Here is an 18,670-nt window from a genome sequence, read left to right on the forward strand (position 1 = left end):
AGAAAGGAAGCCAATGTGACTTGATGGTGGCCTGATGATCTGAAGTGTTGTGCTGCCATCTAGTGGTGGGGGTCAGAAGCTCACATGTGTATCAAATTTTGCTCATACTGCAAGACAAATTGGTCAAGTGATGGCTTGTATCTCGAAAATTTGTCAAGGCGCGCCTATCACTGCGTTTTTTGTATTCTTTATATGAATTCCTTTATTTGTGTACTGTACGTTTAATTTTATTTCTTTATTAACCAATTTTTTTAGTGTAAAAATAATTTACATTTTTTTATATATATATTCGAATTTGTACTTAATTTTGGGGCATTTTCGATATATATGTATATATGTTTTTCTGATTTTTAAACAATCATATTTGATATCAATAGTAGACTAAAGTCATATGACAACAAGTGATAAAAAAAATAAAAAAAAGTTGAACTATTGTAATGACTCAGCCTAGACTATGCGGGGCGCTACAGGTTTTGCACGTCTTCAACCAACCACTGCGGTTGGCGTTTCCCGCTGAAAAACAAACAAGCAGCTTGCAAAGGAACCCTCGGATGAGAGAACACCAACATGGAGCAACAAGAAGCCAGCTGCAACAACGACAAAACAACAACGACCGAAGATGATTATAACATCAGCCAGCTCACCGCTGTGGCCTCCAAGTGGATTCTGGACTTCCTTTTTGCAGCCATTATTCGTCGTTTTAAAGAGAGGAATCACAATGCCTTCAATGACGCCGTCTCGACTTATGAAAGTAAGTTGTCGTTCAAGTCACACTACTTCATCTGGTTTTTCATTCGACTTTCTTAATACAAATGCACCACAAGAAATGTATTTCATCTTGTGAATGGTACACCTAACTTGTCTGTAAACGGTGCCAACAAGTTACAACGGCACAGTTTTCCCACGACCTAAAAACGTTTCGTGAGGGGACTTTTTTTTTTTTCAAACACCCAAAAGCAGCAGTGGACATATTATTAATTATAATGCCTTCTATTGTGTTGTTAATGCAGAGAAAGTGGGCACAATTTGTTATTTTGACTACAAACTCTACAAAGTGCGTTTTACCTGCTTTGACGCTGTTACTACAAGTCCCATAATACACCGCGGCTTCTCCCGTCCGTCTTTAAAGAGATCGCGGACATGTGGTTATTTTTCACGATAAAATACGCTTTAAATAATGTTTCTGTGCCTTCTTTCATTTAATGAACTTTAGTTTTAAGGGCTAAAAAAAAAAAAAGTATCCTCTATGGAATTGCTACACCCCAGTTCTTGGAACGTTTATAGGTGATATTCATATTGTTTCTTTTTTTAATAATTCCTAGACGAGATTAAATTCCATTGCGGATACTTTTTCCCTGACGGGACCTCGTCTAGGAATTCCTAATATGTCCAAATCTGGGTGTCAGCGAATCAGTGTGTACATTTGACTCACGATAACGGGCTAACCTGTTAGACAGTGTGCGTGCTGAGTGACGCCGTTAGTTACATATAATCGGAATACTTTATTATAATTGTAATAAGCCCCTCCCCCCTCTCCCTCAGCCATTTCTCAGACGCCCTTACTTGAAGGAGGAATCTCAGAAGAGAAAACCCTCATCTGCGCCTTCCTCGCCCGAGTCATGCAAGGAAAGCAGTTGGGTAAGACTCGCCACCATCGACTTTGTGTGTTCACAGACATCGCAACCTTTCATTTGTGTTCATCGCTTTTTTCTCGCCGCCCTCCAGACACCCGATTTGATGACGACGACGGCGTGATGCCTCTGATGTCTGCGGCCATGCTTTGGTTTCACCTCAAAGATTTCGTGGGGGATGAAAGCTTGTTTGAAAACGTCACGGTTCACCTGATCATACAGGTGATTTTGAAATGGCCCGGTGACTTCAAACCATATTTGTTCTTTTTAACCCACCGAGAAGAAGCGAAAAATAATGTGTTCATTTCATTCGATTTGTAAGATTTTGGGACGTCACATTAATCCAACATGTCGTGCAAGTTTTTGAAACAGGAATTTATTAATTTTTTAAAATGGATTCCAAGTCCTGATGTCTTGTCTGGATTTTCACGTCGCGCCGTGTCTTTTCTCAGTCAGTCGCCGTGTGCTTGGAGAAAGGCCAAAGAACGCTGGCGTCCGGCGCGCTCAAGTGGTTCGAAGAGCACATCGAATATTCGCAAAAAGTAGGAGCCAAGCTCGCCGCCATCGTGGCGCAGATGGACACCTACCACCCGTTCCTCACCGTGTTCAGTTTTGAGCGACTGCTGGAGTTGGCGCAGACCTTCGTGGACGCCTACCTGGCCAGGCATCCATCCGACTTCCTTTTCAAGGTATGCATGCTGACTTGTGTCACTTTTCCACCACTTTCAATCTCGTGCAGCGGCCTCGATTGGATTAGAGCTGTCGGCCTATTCATTCTAAGTTTATATAATAGTAAATGCAATAGAGGCGGGGGGAGGTGAAAGGGCAGATGTGGATTAAGGCACAGAGGAAACAAGCTAACAAAGCTCAAAGGTAAATACTGAAATATTTTTTTGCCACTGAAATAGTGTGATTTGACTTTTTTTTAACTTGTAATTGCACAATTTTTTTTATTCAAATAGAGTAAAAACACACTTTCCTTTGAATATTCTGCCATCTAAATTTAATTTTTTATTTTAATCGAAAACAGTCTGGGTTCATTTTTAAATGAGGGGGAAACACATTTGTATATTATTCCCTATAAATGAAGTGTTTTTTCCTTGTATATTAATTTATTATAAAAACATGAAGACATTACTTACTGTAATTTATTTTAATTAAACAATAAGGAAAATTAACTAGAAAACACTTTCCTTTACATTGTACCATTAAAATAAAAGACAAAGTGTCACTTTTATTGTTACTCTAACATCTAATTTTTTTATTTTTATTTTAACAACAAAATGGAGGGAAAACACTTTCCTTGGTATGACCTTTTAAAGTAGCTTGCTTTTCCTCATCATGTTTTTATTTTATTAAAATATTTTCAAATGGTTATTTAGGTACACATTAAAAAAAAATATTTTACTTTTTATATTTGAAACGTACCTCATCCCCAATTTCCACAACAGAGCAGAACAAATTATTAGAGTCCCTACTGGTCATCCTATGCGTCATTCTTGAGGATGTATTGAAATATCTTGCATCATTAGCCAAATGCCATCTTGACCGCTGTTAATTTGGTCTTACCGCAGTTTGGAAGGGCAGCCAACCACAGCCGCACCGAACATGGCCACGCCGCACCTCCCCACCTTCGGAATCAGGGCAAATGCGCGTCGCCTTTTCATTTTATCATTGGGGTGTCGAATGTTTTTCCATAATTGACAAGGGCCAACCAAGGTCGAGCATTTAAGTGGCTCGCCTCATTTGGCGCTGCCCCAGCACATTTAATGTAAAAGTTAATTGGTTCGGAAAATGTCATATGAAGAGAGATCATTCACATTGCGCGCGTCCTATCTCTCAGGAAGCCATCAAGGTGGTCCAGTCGTCACGAAGTGTCGACGCTGCGGACGCCGTGGCAAAAGAGGACGCGTCTCTCTTGGAGAAGTTGGACCACGCAAGATTGGAGAAAGAGTAGGAAGCGTTCAGTTGTGTTCACCCGACAAACAAAAGCCTCTCAAGATTGAACGGGAATTAACATTTTCATTCATATTTGTTTATTATTTTATTGTCATCAATGGACCAAGACAATTTAATGTTCTCCAAAAGGTCATTACGCCCGTGTTTGTAGACCTTGAAGGAAGAAGGAATGTTGTGTTTTCGTAAACATAGCAACCGAACCCGCGTGTTTACATAACAAGGGATGTTTGGAAAATATTAAATCCTGAGGCAAACCACAATTCCTGGAATGTCTCCTGAAGAACTGGTCATTGCCATATAAATCACCAAGATATTAAATCGCTCAGATTTTATTTTGGTCAGAAATCTTCAAATCATTCTCCTGCAAAATGACCAAAAAAAAAAAAGGAGTTATCCCACTTTAGTCGTTCTCGGGAGCTCAATGAAATCTTCCATGAACTGCATTACCTTTTAAAAGTCCGATGCATTGTATTCGTTTGTGTTGTTTTGTAAAATGTTGCCTTTCACACTCTTATAGAACAAAACCAAATCTTAAAGTGACAGTTGGCAAGAATCCGCGCGTCTCCCTCCGATGGCAATCTGTAAACGGTGAGTTCACGTGTTAAACTTTCTTCATCACGCCTCTTTTATTAACTCCCATTACCTGAAATTTTGTCAACAGAGTTACTGTCCTCAGACGCGTCGACGGCTGTGGACGAGCAGAGCATGGAAGATTCGGAGGACGCTGCTGTCTCCCGGGACGATTCGCTCAAAAATGACGTCAAGTACGTACTGTGTTTTGAATACGCAGTTGTTTAATGTATTCAAATGAAAGAGAACTGTGATCCAATCAGAGCGGAGCTTATCAAGTACATGTATCGAAAGTCGAAAATAGTCAAAGTGAAACTAGTCTCCCTTTTTTTTCAACACAGTATAAAAGCAGAGGGAGCAGGAAAGTGTTTGCGGTGTGATACTGCCACCTAGTGGCATTTTATAGGCTAGTCCGGAATTTATAATAATTCATCATAATCCCATGTTTTCTTGTTGACATTACTCATAAAATAAAACAACACACAGTTGATTGATACATAAAGTACTTTATTCCTCCCATGAATTAAATTAAACTGTCATAGCAGCGATATTCACATCGACGCTGGTATTAATTATATCAAAACAACCAGCAAAGTACAAATACAAAAAGTGCCATTAAGACATTTCAATGGAATAATTATTATATTGTCAGTGATATATAATATAATAATGATGTATAGCACACCTGTTTTGTACAGTGTATGAAACTGTTTATATATGCATAAGTTTTATTGCGCATTTAACTTTTTTTTTTTTCTCTCTCTCCCAGACAAAGTAAACTTCGCTCCACAAAAAGCGCCTACGCCTCCGGCCGAAGATTGTACTCCAATAGTAAGTTTGTCCTTTTTATTGGATCCCCCCCCCCACCAAAATATTAATAAGCAGTACATGAATAGATTCATCACAGCTGGACACATCGCCGTATCCCGCGGTCGACCGCAAAGCAAAGACAGCACCTTGGGTCAGTAAAACCCGATGATACTAATTCACACAGTTAGTTGATGTATTTTGACAACTCGCCACCATATTTAACTATCACGTCCTCTTCTGCCTCGTAGAACGTCCGCTTGTCCGGTGACGACAAGGCCGACCAATCAGGGGAGATCACTATCAAGTAAAGCCTCCTTTTATGAGAATTTATTTACCTAAACTGTTGTGTCGCGGGTCCGTTTGACCCGCCTATCCATGACCCAGAGGTGTTATTGCTATTCATAAACAGAAACGCAACAGGAGAGTTTATGTTTAGCAACAATAAAACCCATTTTGTTGTTTAATTTTTTAACCCCTCACAGGCCAAAACGCAAACTTTTGTCCGCTCAAACAAAAGCGTGGGAGCCGGACGCTGGCATGAAGCCTCGAGTGAAAGGTATTCTGTGCGTATTGTTACCACCACCGTGTGTGTGTATACACTTGTGTACATGTTATACGACATTATTTTCCTTTTTTCCCCCAGATGTAAACAATGCCGTTGTCCAGCCGAAGAAGACTCATCAGGTCGGTTGCGCCAACAAAGACCGGCCGTCAATCTTCGGGCGCTCTCATTTATCGGTTCCTTTCTTTGCATTGCAGAAATGGACGTCGGCGCTGGACATGAGACTGGTGCAGGGCGTCCGCCGCCACGGCAAAGGCAAGTGGCATCACATCCTGCAGGATTACGACTTTGAGGGCCGCACTGGCGTGATGCTCAAGGACCGCTGGAGGATTCTGGAGAAGTACCACAAAGTGGACTAAGAAGACGAAAGGGCGGTTCACTTTATCTTCTATATTTAATTGGGTGATGTTGTTCAGATTATGTGCCACTAGAGGGCATAATTTGTCCAATGAAAAATATTAACTTTGTGTACTGTGTACTGTTGAACATTGAATTTGTAGGAATTACACTTTGTATAGGGCCTGTTCTCATGATTATTATTTTTTTCACTGTAAATTAGTAGGACTTGAAAAGTCAATGTTGACTCCATGTGGCAAATATATACATGCAGAGTGCTTACATTTGAGATTTTGTGTGCAATTTTTTTCACGAGGACCCTGTCTGTTGTCATTTCATGATCCAGAACAGTGGAAATGATTGGAATAAATACATATTAAAACACGCGAAGCACATAATTATAACAAAAAAAAATTTAACAATAGAAGTAGGTGTAATATAATTTACAAAATAATATTTTAAATAATTTTACAGATGATGTGCCTTTTGGCAGAAGTCCTCTGAGGGGGACATTTTGTCATTGCCATATTGTTCTAAAGAAAAAAAAAAAATTTTTAAATGATGAGCTTTTTATAACAGTCCTAGTATGCTGCCCCTGCCGTCGGGTCAGAGTCTCGGGTCAGATGAAGACGAAGCTGTGCTGCGGCGGACAGTTGCACTGTTGCGTTTTACGGATCCTCCTCCACGTGCCACTGCACCGGGGGTTGCCCACCGCCTGCCACTGCAGCACAGAATCCCTGCAACCAAAACAAATGTTGAATATGCTGCAACTCAACTTTCTTGTTAGGTTACAGAATCATGAGGCAATCCTGTTTTGGAGGTCTACAGACATACGGCAAAAGGTGTAAATACTTGTTTAATTCTTTATTATAGTAATAAGGTTAATAAGGCTAGGCTAAAATGTTTTCCAGATCCACAGTTATCGGCCATAACATTGACACCGACCTGTCTGTTTCCTGGCCGTCTCCTTGGCAACCACCGATGTGGTTGCGCGTGGCAGGCGGCTGGCACGCCACGCACACCGTGAAACCTTCGGTGAAGTAGCGCATCCAGTGCGTGTGCGGCCGGTTCTCCACTGCACAGTGAGGGGAGCGTGACTCCAGGGAGAATTCCACACAAAACCTGAGGGGGAAACAAGATAAGGGGATCTGTTTTGACGAGAAGAAGAACTAGTCCTGGTCCTAGTAAAGATGGAGACTTGGACACTTGCACGGTGAAAGCATAGCTAGCTTCTCACGCTAGCTACTAGCTAGTTAGACTTTAATAGGGGGTCATCTTGTGACCAGTTTTACAATTTGTCCATCAAAAATCCATCTTTTTGAGGAGGAGCAAATGCTAAATGAGACTCGTGTCGACTGCTACGTTAGCTTTCCATGCTAACTATTTAGCAGTGGACTGGTTTGCTGCCCTGTGCTACTCACTAGGGAGGGAAAGGTAGACTGGAAACGGTCTCCTTGTGTGCAAACAATCCCACTGTTGTGGTTACTCACCCTGCATCCAAAGGGCTCCCGTAGGTGTCCCTCTTGGGCCTCCCCTTGCCAAACTCCAGACTGGTGATAAATGCAGGCCCTGATAACAAAAGAGAGTCAATCATTACAGTGCACTCAAGAGTCACACCAACACAATTTGCGCTCACCCGTGTGCAGTCCACACGGGGTTCCCTGGCGGTCTCTGTAGTCCATGCAGCCGGCCCGCTCCTCCAGGGCCGGACAGGGCTCACCGCCATTGGCGGGCCGCTCGGCGATGTGTCGCACCCGCGTGCGCCACGAGGGTCGGCACGGCTCCACACAGCCGCTCCAGAAGCTCCAAGCTTTCACTGAACATGCCTGAGCTGGAGTTGGGGATTTTGGGTCCATGGGGTGTAAATGAGAGCGCTTTGATTTGACCGCAGCAATAATGGGTTACGTTAGCCGGCTAAGCAATAAATAACCCAACAAGTGGCAATTTGTTATGACTGGCAAAATGTATAGAAACGGAATAGCTGATTTAGTGGAAAAAACAAAACGGCCATTTGTTAGCATGGTTAGCTGAGTAGCATGCTAATAGGTAGAAGCTTATTTTTATTGGACAATAATATGTTCTATGCAGCCCCACTGGTCTGAATATGGTATTCTGGTTGATATTGCGTTAGTGGAATATTTCTGAAGCTACGCTGTGATTGGTTGTTCAATGTTGCTCAGTTTCAGAAAACAGGTGAGCTGTGATTGGTCGTTGCCTGAGCAACATTGATGTCATCTTCAGTTGACAGCAAGTGGCAAAATGGTTGACCCCTGAGATGGATTTTAAAAAAAGAAAAAAAAAGCTGGATTTGGCTTCAAAACTCTTATTCCACAAACGTAATATAATCAGAATGTCATGTTTAGACTAGTGAGGTCACATATAACATATTATTAGGAAATGTTTAAGGTTGACTTCCATTTTAAGCTTGAAAACCAAATAAACAAGAAGTCATTTGCTTTTTCTGTTCATTAGAGGATTGAGGCATTCAATGTATTGTCAGCAAAAATGAACCTCATCTTGAAATACTTCCTGTTTTCACTCTTGCTCATTCAGATTTACAGTCGTGTGCCACCATCTCGTGACAGTGAGATTACATCCAAAATAAACTATAAAATTGAGTTACAACTGGACAAAGAACAGGCCGCAAACCCAGAACCCGCTATTGACTGGACTCGATTGTCTCCAACAACTTGTTCCACCTCACGGATGACGCACGCACCCCTGCACTGTAATATCTTAAACTGATCGACTTAATCGCATTCTTCAAATACTTGTCGTTCTCCCCTCGCGGCTCAGCCCAGCTGGGCAAACAGCTCCGCCTCTGTGAGACATTTCCACGAGCAGATAAGCGTGTGTGCGTCTTATCATTTTTCTTAGGAGACGAGTGCTTATCTCAACAGTGTGGCAAAAGAGGTCCAAAAGTACCTGTCGGCGCTCACCTGGGCAGTGCGAGAAGTAGTCGAAGCAGCAATCCCGCGTCGCGGCGCAGCCGCGGTCACAGTGGCACGTCCCGTAGACGCGGTCCATCCTCCAGCCAGTGGAGGTGCAACCCACGTCCCGAGCGCCGCAGCATTTTCCCAGGCAACCTGCGGAAACCAGGCGGCGCTGTCCCACGGTGGCCAAAAGCAGCAAAAAGTAGACAATCTCCATTTTGACAGGGGGGAGGATTGTCAATTCGGGACAAGTTCCAATCGCGGCAACTCCATGTGCCCGACGCGTCTCCCGCCGCACCTCTCTGGAGTGTGAATGGACTCCGGGAGGGAGGAGGAGGAGGGTGGTTTGTTTTTCCTGCACCCCCCTCCTCCTCTTCTGCTCCCTTGCATCACGCCTCCGCCACAATTACCACACCGACGACGGTATTCGGGCCACCCCACAAGTCCCTGAGAAAAAAAGGGAGGAATGTGAGTGCTTGGATGTTCTCCATGAGTGTGCTAGTGCCAAGTGTTGTCCAAAAAAAAAAAAAAGACTGACAGGTTTTGTTTCTATTTATCTGAGTGCTTTTTGAAAATTAATGCTATTGTTCAGACTCTTATGACTTTGTCTGCCTTTTTTCCCCAACAGACTTCACTCGTGGTCGTTTATTGCTTCGAAGATTAGATGCTTGACCGTGTGGCGTTCTACATTGTACAAATGAGGCCTCTTGGAGGGAGCGTTCGGCGAACCCTCTTGGCTATAGAAGGAGCAGCAGACGTTTTGTAATGACTTCTGCGTGATGCTCCCGGGAGGTCAAGCGACAGTAATAGCCTTCATCTCCACCATGATCATCATCATCATCATCATCACCGGGTGAGACTGACGCGTCCGCATGACCTCACAAATATGTTGGGTATCCTCCGTTTTGTTGGGAAGAGCCGTCGCCCCAATATAGTGGGTCCCTTCAGGTACAAGTGAACGAACTTGAACCATTTATCAAAAATGAGACTTAAAGATGTTCAATGCCACTTGCAGTTTATGTTTACAGTCGAACTAAATTTAACAAAGACAATTACACTTGACAGCTGCCAAAAGAAAGACACCATTTGCATAATGCTAACATAAAATAGAAAACGCCATTGACATGCTAATTATTAGCAGAACAATTACACTTGACAACTACCATTAGAAAGACCCCACTAGCTTAATGCTAACATAAAATAGAAAACGCCATTGACATGCTAATTATTAGCAGAACAATTACACTTGACAACTGCCATAAGAAAGACCCCACTAGCTTAATGCTAACATAAAATAGAAAACGCCATTGACATGCTAATTATTAGCAGAACAATTACACTTGACAACTGCCAAAAGAAAGACCCCACTAGCTTAATGCTAACATAAAATAGAAAACGCCATTGACGTGCTAATTATTAGCTGTATTAGTCGCGGTTTTACAACGCTTTAACCGATAGAGTATAAGAACACAATGGGGCAACTCAAGTAAAAAACAGATACCGGAAAATGTTGCTTTCCACTGAAGGTAGGTAAACACGCAATCAGTGTTTTCCGACACGCCTTCCTTTTAACGTGCATGTACCTGAGCGCGGTCCTCCATCACGGCTGACAAATACTCTTCTGGGCGGGTTCCTGTTCCGGGTGTCAAGGTGACGTCTATATGGGGAATGTAAACGGCGGCCGTCTCCGTGGTGATGCCCGACCCCGGTTGCCATGACTTCCAGTCGATTTGTTGACAAACCGGCCGTCTCGCTGGAAATGAGCTCAAACCCATCCTGGCTTTGACCCGGTAGTAGCTTTGTCGCTAAAGGGATTCATGTTAGGCTTATGTGGAGGATTGGGGTTATATTTGTTTGGTTAATGGTTAAATTCGGATTCCGATAAGGTTTCGGTTTCCGTATTTTAGCAAGTGCCCCCATAAAGGGTGACTCAACAAAAAGTCAGGTGATACTGGAAAAACAGGACAAGCCGTGGATCAGTATAATGCAGAATGGATGATAAGATTAATTTAAAGCAACAGTACCATTATTGCAGAATTACAAGACCGACAATGCGTGTTTTGTCCTCACGTCCACCCAAACAACAGGTGACCTCAAACGAGGCGTGCTAATTGCCCCGACTGGGCCGAGTCTTCCCCGACCCAGAACACCCCCCCCCCCCCCACTCGGTTGTTCCGCCTAATGAGCAGCTCTCAAGCGGCATGTCATGAATCGTCGCTTTTGTTCGCCGCCTGCCCATTCATGTCCTTGCCGCTTCCTGCCCGCCGACCGCCATGTTGACGCGTGTGCATTCCCGAGGTCTCGCCACAGACCGTGACACGTGAGTCACTCTTTATGGATTTGACTTGGCTTCTGTCGCCACGATGCAATTAGCGGGCAGATGTACCACAAATATATTGCTGTAGTACCTCCTTCATCATGTCAAGACTCTCATCTGGTGTCAATATTGAGCAAATTGGCGCGAAACAAGTAGAGTGACAGTTGTTGTGTTTGTCTTACGGTTGATGTTTCGTTGGGAGGAAAGTCACCTGGTAGAAACTGTTAAAAAAAAAAAAAAAAAGTCTGCAAACATTGTAATGCGATATCATGCGATATGACAGCGGTCACAGCTGTGTGGATGCGCCCCCCCTCCCTTCTTTATTGGTTTCTATTTAAGCGTCCGGTTTCTGTTGACACGGCTTTCTTGTCGTCTCCAGCAGAAACTGACTTGATAGCAGGTTGAAAAGAAAATATGACTTGACTTGAACAAATGTAGATGAAATGAGACAAGAGTTCATTCAGGGCTCACAGTGCTTTTATAAGTGCAGAAAAAAATAACAATTTGGTCACAAAAATGGACATTTGCACTCATTGAACAAAACAAAACAGCAGGGTATTAAATACAGTAGTAGGAACAGTTTTACACATTGATTGATTGTCAAGTCCGCTGCGGATTCATCGTGTCTTGAGGCAGAATTCACCCGGGATTCTGTTACAAACCATTTCAAACGGTTAAGTGGAAATAAATCTTTCGACAAATGCACTTTTGCCATCTAAAACAGGATACAAATATTTTTTAAAAGCCTATTTTGTAATCCAATCCGCTCATGGGGACATCTTGTAACAGATTATTTGTTTTGACCTGGAGCAAAAAAAAAAAAGGAGTTATCTTGTAGAAAAAGGCAAATCAATTTATTTGTATTTTTACAGCTGTTCAGTAAATATGAGTAGAACATCAATAAATAAAGTGATGCACGTCAGAGTTGACCTCCAGCTGTCAGCCTATCACAATCTGTCATCAGTTCTTGAGAAAAACAACAACAGCAACACATTCAGTGCAAAAAAAATGAACTTTTTCTACCAACGTCCTTCATTTTGTGGGGACTAAAAGGCTTGAAGGCACTCACTGACCATTTGGGACTCTTCATTAGGTACACTTGCACAGTCTCAGTCGATGTTTCCCACCTTGTGGCTTTGTCCTCACGCCTTCCAATGACACAGCATGAGTGGTTGCGCCACCTACTGGGGATAATCGTCATCACTGCTTTGAAAGTTTTGACGAGAGAAAATGTTGCAATGTTTTTTGGTCCATCTTTTTATCTTCCCGGACAGTATTTTACATAATGTTATAATGGGAATTCATTTTCCAGAAGGACAAGTTTCATGTTACAAGAACTGAATATTTTGGAGGAAGTTTCTCACATTTTATGGATTTTTTTTTAGAATCTGATGGAATCCGTTTTTTCCCCCCTTTTGGGACAATACGAATCACCTTTTTTTTTTAAAGAAAAAAAAATATTATTTTCAAGCAATAATGGTTTTCAGGAATAAAGTTGTAGTGTTACAAGGTTACTTTTGGATCGTCGCATCTGGAGTCATATAAGTCAGTTGTTTTGTTTGTCCCCATATTATTTTTAATGGAATTTTGTTGTTTTTCAAGACAAAACAGCTAACGTTTTCTGGGGGGGGGGGGGGGATCAATGTTACAAGAACAAATCCTATTTTTTTAATGAAAAACTTACTTTCTAAGAAAGATAAGGTTTTTAGTAGGACAAAAAAAAAAGTTTTAATAATGTAATAAAATCTTGTCATCTTATCGGGTTGATAATTTTTTTTCCTCAGATAAAAAGGTCATAGTATTACGGAATAAATATTTTATTTTTTTTAATTAAAAATGTTCAAGAAAAAAAAATCTAAATTATAAAATAAAATCTTGTAATTTTGTTTATTTTTCCAGATTAAAAAGTCAAGAATCACAAGATAAAATCCTATTTTTGATATATATATTTTTTCAAATATGCCAGGGGAAAAAAAAGTTTTTCTGAAATATGACCGTTGAATAATCTCAGTGGGAAAAGAAACAACTGGTGCGTTGGAGATGGTGCAGGCGTACCTAAAGCGAGCTCATCACTCTGCGGAGAGCGCGGTGGTTTCTTTAGCTAAAGTCACGATGCTGTCGGCTTTTGGCTTGGCGCCGGGTTCCAGCGCGCCGTCCCCAGTCGGGTTCCGGTTCTCGTCCAGCGGCCGTGGTTCCTCCTCGGCCAGGTAGTGGCCGCCTTCCTCGGCGACCATCCGGTCCACGTGCTCCATCAAGTGTCCCACCTGCGTCTGCTCCTGGAACACGCAGTTGTTGATGAGTATGTAGCGACGTCGACACTTCTCCAGCACGCACTGCAACTCGGCGCCCTCGCGGCGGATGTAGCGCTCCAGCGAAATGGTCCGCAGCATGTCGGCCCAGGTGAACACCACCAGGACGTGCCGCCACACCCGCTCCCCAAACAGGCCCACGTGCTCCTCGATGCGGACGCGGTCCACCTTGGTGAACATGCCCACGGGGATGACCAGGAGGAAGGCGTGCGGGCCCGGCGGGCACAGGGTGGCACCGCGGGCAATCTCCTTCTTAAAGGAGAGCGGCGTGTCCTGTGACGAGTACCAGCCGGGCGTGTCCACGACGGTCACCGGGCGCCCTGCCACCTCCGTGTGCCGCGTCACGCAAAACTCAGCGGCACGCTCCAGGCGGAACTCCTCACGGCCCAGGATGGTGTTGGCTGTCAAGCTCTTGCCGGGCCAGCGCCAGCCTAAGACCACCAGACGGAGCGGGGACAGGCTCGGCTCGGGGCCGTTACTCTTGTCGGACGCCGGTGACGCTGAAACAAGGTGTGACAAAATATTGAGTATGTGCTCAAAGGTGGGGCTGGGCCTGGTGAGTGTTGTGGGAGGCGGTAAATAAGCCAACACATTCTTTGCTCCTGTCTTGCCACAATCGCACCAACAATTTCTAATGTGAAAAAAAGTAATAGTCTTACCACAAAATTGGATTATTTCGAAAGTAAAACTATTGTTCATAATAGTCAGATTCTTATTCAATAAAAAACGAAGGGCACAAAACTTTTTTTTTCAACATTTTTTCAAACTAATTTGGTGAGCCAATAACGCAAGCATTTCCTCCCACCATTGTGCTATAAAATTAACTTTATAAGAATTTCAGACGTCGTACAAAACATTAAAAGACGTTTAAAAAAACATGACATTTATCCTTTTTTTTCGTACCGCAATATGTGACCGTTCGAGCTGCCTTTGTTGTGGGTTTTTAGCGGTCAGGGAACTACACACGGAAATGTCAGGGGGGTCTTTATTCCACTTAATAACCAAAATAATAAAAGCAGTCCCCACAACGGAAGCTAAGATTTATTCATTTGAGTTAAGATATGTTAACGAAGCTTCGAGGCGTGTCAGTGTCAACTTTAACGGCGTTTTAGCCAGAGGGCTAATAATGTTCACGTTGTTAGTTAAACGTTTCAAAGTCGGTGAATTTTTTTAAAAACAGAGCGGATAAAAGTCGTCAGCTTACCCGAGGTTGGTTCCTGAGTGTTGGCTTCCATGCTGTTCAATTTCAGGCACAGTAACTTTTGGATCAAGTTGGCGTTTCGTCGTTCGGTTCCGTCGGGGAAAGTACGGAAGCGCTCTGCTTCTTCCTGTTTGGTGACGTCACTTCGGGAACGCTCACTTCTGGACTTTTAGCAAAAACAACAAATAGGAAATTTACGACAATTAAATTGATGGTTTTTTTCTGGGGGAAAAATCCTTCCTAAAAAATAAAATAAAAAGAGTAATGTTTATTAACCTCGACGGAAGTGCTTCCTGCTTGGTGATACCACCCACCAAGTGGTGTTTTTTCAAGAAAAATACATCTCATGAAAGTAAAATGTTATTTTTTTCGAGAAATATGTAATTTTTAAAAAGGTAATATATTATGTTAGTATTACAAGAGTAAATTATTTTTTATTTTTTAAATAAATATAGTGTGATCTTAATCTTTCCGACTCGGAATAAGGTGGCGGTTTGACAACCCAGAAAAAAATAAATTATACAAGAATGAAAATTAATTAAAAAAAATGTCAGTACTTAATTAAAAATAAACAGTTTATTTTTTCAAGGAAAAAGTCAATATAATCGTCTGAGATTGCACTTGACTACATGAGTTGCCCGTGGCCTGTTCTGAAAGTAATTCAACCATTATGGAACCTAACAAAATTAATTTAAGCACATTTATTATTTCAGTCAAGTGTGTATCAAACTGGTAGCCCTTCACATTAATATTAGTTTAAAAAAGGTTGGTGGTCTGTATGAAGAGGACTCCAATTTAATTGTAACAAAATGTCAGTTGAAAAAAACAATGATTTATTGGCAATTGTAAACAACTTACACATGATATGGATAAAAAGAAGGGAGAATAAAGTGGTATATGAAGGTTTATTTTTTATTAGAGTTGAACATAAAAGTAACAATATTTACAATGTAGCAACGAGTTTATCTACAGCTCTGTTACATGTTGAGTGCAGTTTGATCTGCTCAGTTGGAAATCCTTCATTGTTAGTTACTCGGCCACACAATTCATATCAAATGTTAAAATGAAACAGAAAACAAAAATGACAGGAAGCACAGTAACGATTTCCTTCAGTGTAACACGGCGGCTGCTCGATGAAAACATGAGGAACATGTCCCAACATGGTTGTAATTGCTTCAAAACCCCTGAGAAAAGAAAAATGTAAATCTGTTGGCGTTTTGTCCCATGAAAAAAAATATTGCCTATGATCCCCACGACGCCAGCATGTGCATGTCGTCCTCGTCTTCAGCCCTCCTTCTGGCCGCTGAAAAAACAAAAGACACAGGAAGGACGTTTGGAATTATAACAATCATATGAATATAATTCAAATATGTCATATTTGTTCATAATTTCATCTATTTATAAAAAAAACATTTTTTCATAGAGAGTATGTTTGGGGGACAGTGTTGAAAGAATAGTTGCATTTATTTAAAGGAGAAATAGAATCTCATGGGATATTTTATTTTAATGAAGTCACTTGAGTCATTTTTTCTTTATTAAAAAAAATAAAAACATTCATGGGTGGGAATTTGTTAAGGAATTCTAGGTTGCCAAAAATAAAAGTAGTAAATTGATTAAGTAAATAGTCATATTTTTTCATTATATTTCCAATACTCTAAAATCCATGTTAAAAAAAAAGAAAAGAATATTGTACATACTTCCACGGTGAGATACACGTCCTGATGGCACCGAGGGCAATCTGGCACTGGGTACGGAGGGGAGGCCTCCCATGGTCTTCAGGTTCTCGTCCAGGCCTTCCTGCTCCAGCTCCTCCAGCTCAGCCAGCAAATCATCCTAACAACAACAATTAGTTCTCTCTCTTTTATTTTGGGGGGGGGGGGGGTACACAGCAGCTTTGTGAGGGGCAACGGCAAGCATACCTCGTCGTAAGTTTCGCCGTAGGGTCTGGAGATGGCTTCGTTGATCTCGCGGGCCACATCTTGCTGCTCGTTGATGTCCTCCATTAGATCGTCTATCTTGGTTAGATCCCTGAGGAAGGAAAACATTTGATATGCTTGTGGTTGATAGTGACAAGCAGACAATGTCATTGTAAAAGCAATATCACACTCCCCCCCCCCGCGATAAACGAAGCTTCACTATGTGTATTTTTTTTGTTTTGTTTTGTTTTGTTTTTTGGTGTGCTCCTCACATGCTCTCGTGGACCTGCTTCATGGCCTGGGCGGCGAAGCCCATGTTTCTCACCACCTCCGTGTTGGTGTGCGAGTTCTCCAGTGCCTCCCGTTGGAACTCGATGGTAGAAAGTGTGCCGTCGATCTGCGTCAGCTGCTGCTCCAGGCGCTTCTTCCTTTTCAGGGCCTGCAGGGCAGCTAAGCGATTGTTTGCGGACATTAGCGTTGCAACGGACCAATACGCGCTAGAAATAATCCCATGACGACGACACGATGAAGCTATTTTTAGCGATTCAAAAGGAAGTGAGACGAGTTTTTTTTTTTCCATGAGTACAATACACATTGAAGCTTTAAACAGGTCTTTGTGTTTTCGCCAACGTTTTATTCTTGCTGTTGCGAAAAAGGGCAGTTCACTTTACCATCATTTAATTCAACTTTGATTTGTATCTACAGAGATTTAAGTACTGACACAAAGAAGGGTTTTGTGTATGCCAAACTAATACATGCTGCTTGACGACAATTAGATGATTTAAATGCGAAATAACTCGTGGAATTGTCCAAGATAACTATTTTGAACCTATTCATGAATCATTTCATAACCAATACAGAACTTTTAATCATTAATGACATCTGTATTTAACCGAGTTTTATGATAATTCAATTAATTTAACTGACATTATAATGGCCTTTTTTTATTATTTAATGGGCTCATCTAGTCACTTAATATGATACACTTAATGACATTTATGTGTATTTAGTGGAATAATTTATTCATTTCATTATATTGCATTAAGTGATATATTTATTGAGTTAATTTGATGTATTTATTTAATGGCACTTTTATTCTATTTTAAATTGATTTAATGGCATTTGTATTTAGGTCAAGGATTTTCTATTTAACATTGGTTGTTGCATTCAATGGAGTATTATTTAAATTAATGTTACTTCATGACTTATTTGCAGTGGCCTTTTTTAACTTCACGCCATACAATTAAAAGAAAAGAAAAAGAAAAAGAGTAAAGCAAAATATATCAAGAGAAAGCTCACAATGGTAACAATTAAATTTTGAATACATTTTTAATAACAACATCATGATTTGTAAGGACTTTGCTTCCTGTTTTTGGCCCAAAACGTGGGACTCCCCCCACCCCGAAGTGAATTACAGGAACCTGCACCTGTGGCTCATCCTAAAATGGCAGCGCTCATGACACTTTCGCAGGCTTGGGCTTTTTTAAGACGACGCCTAAAACACGACTAGAAAATCTTAAAAAAAAAAAAACCATTTGGGCCCTTTCTGTTGGTGATGAATATCCAAATATACATACCCCTCTTATTTCTTGTGCCGTGTTTCTTGGCTATCATGATTTCCTGCTCTATCCTCTTTTCCAGGTAGTCCTGTTTCTTGCTCAACATGTCCTCGGTCTCCCGGAGCTTGTAGATGGCCTCCTGGGGCGAGGGTCCACCCTTGGACCGGTGGTGTTTGGACTTACCCCCGGACGACGACGAGCCGGAGCTCGAACTCCCCTTGAAGAATTTCGTGATTTTACTCATTTTGTCTGGGAGTTCGTCCGACGGTAAGTAAAAAGCAGCGCTCGGTCGCGGTATGCGGACGCCGAGCTGTTGTTATTATTGCCAGGTGTTTCCAGGGTGTGAGATGTCGCCGAGCTGTTTTTCCAGCTCGACGGGCTTTTGTGGCTGTCAAATGACCTTTCGCCACACCTATCCACGTCTCCATTACATTACCTGCGTGACGTCATTGAAACGCAGGCCCGCCCTCCTTGAATTGCGACAAACAAAACATTCGACCGAATAAATTCAGTTATTCAAATATACTCCTTTCTGTCATGTGGCGACATATTAATAAAAGTTATGTA

General features: G+C 41.9%; 4 protein-coding genes across 5 annotated transcripts; 1 reads left to right on the forward strand and 3 right to left on the reverse strand.

Annotated features, from left to right (window-relative positions):
• Nucleotides 1-492: 492 nt before the first annotated feature.
• Nucleotides 493-6,150, forward strand: terf1 (telomeric repeat binding factor (NIMA-interacting) 1). Its single transcript, XM_086066580.1, has 13 exons — nt 493-751; nt 1,543-1,638; nt 1,726-1,853; nt 2,084-2,320; nt 3,475-3,584; nt 4,108-4,178; nt 4,252-4,354; nt 4,930-4,991; nt 5,057-5,121; nt 5,219-5,274; nt 5,453-5,526; nt 5,614-5,654; nt 5,730-6,150. Exons 1-13 carry the CDS (start codon nt 568-570, stop codon nt 5,889-5,891), a joined length of 1,389 nt encoding a protein of 462 aa, XP_085922706.1. The 5' UTR covers nt 493-567; the 3' UTR covers nt 5,892-6,150.
• Nucleotides 4,647-10,789, reverse strand: sbspon (somatomedin B and thrombospondin type 1 domain containing). The gene is made up of 6 exons (XM_086066581.1): nt 10,385-10,789; nt 8,808-9,248; nt 7,505-7,699; nt 7,359-7,437; nt 6,814-6,990; nt 4,647-6,605 (listed from the first exon to the last, which is right to left on the reverse strand). Exons 2-6 carry the CDS (start codon nt 9,016-9,018, stop codon nt 6,488-6,490), a joined length of 780 nt encoding a protein of 259 aa, XP_085922707.1. The 5' UTR covers nt 9,019-9,248; nt 10,385-10,789; the 3' UTR covers nt 4,647-6,487.
• Nucleotides 10,790-11,577: 788 nt separating this feature from the next.
• Nucleotides 11,578-14,743, reverse strand: gimap4 (GTPase IMAP family member 4). Of its 2 annotated transcripts, none has more exons than XM_086065392.1 (3): nt 14,632-14,743; nt 13,174-13,927; nt 11,578-12,299 (listed from the first exon to the last, which is right to left on the reverse strand). In XM_086065392.1, the coding sequence occupies exons 1-2, from the start codon at nt 14,660-14,662 to the stop codon at nt 13,188-13,190; spliced, it is 771 nt and encodes a 256-aa protein (XP_085921518.1). In that variant the 5' UTR covers nt 14,663-14,743; the 3' UTR covers nt 11,578-12,299; nt 13,174-13,187. The 2 variants fall into 2 exon arrangements, with proteins under 2 accessions (XP_085921518.1, XP_085921519.1); XM_086065393.1 differs by having other exon boundaries at nt 11,578-12,302.
• Nucleotides 14,744-15,519: 776 nt separating this feature from the next.
• On the reverse strand, nt 15,520-18,510 carry chmp4c (charged multivesicular body protein 4C). Its single transcript, XM_086066090.1, has 5 exons — nt 18,122-18,510; nt 16,817-16,994; nt 16,548-16,656; nt 16,326-16,461; nt 15,520-15,931 (listed from the first exon to the last, which is right to left on the reverse strand). The coding sequence occupies exons 1-5, from the start codon at nt 18,345-18,347 to the stop codon at nt 15,870-15,872; spliced, it is 711 nt and encodes a 236-aa protein (XP_085922216.1). The 5' UTR covers nt 18,348-18,510; the 3' UTR covers nt 15,520-15,869.
• Nucleotides 18,511-18,670: the final 160 nt, after the last annotated feature.

Source organism: Leptonotus elevatus, chromosome 21 (genome assembly GCF_054856555.1).
Source record: "Leptonotus elevatus isolate MCC_2025b chromosome 21, RoL_Lele_1.0, whole genome shotgun sequence".
NCBI lineage: Eukaryota > Metazoa > Chordata > Actinopteri > Syngnathiformes > Syngnathidae > Leptonotus > Leptonotus elevatus.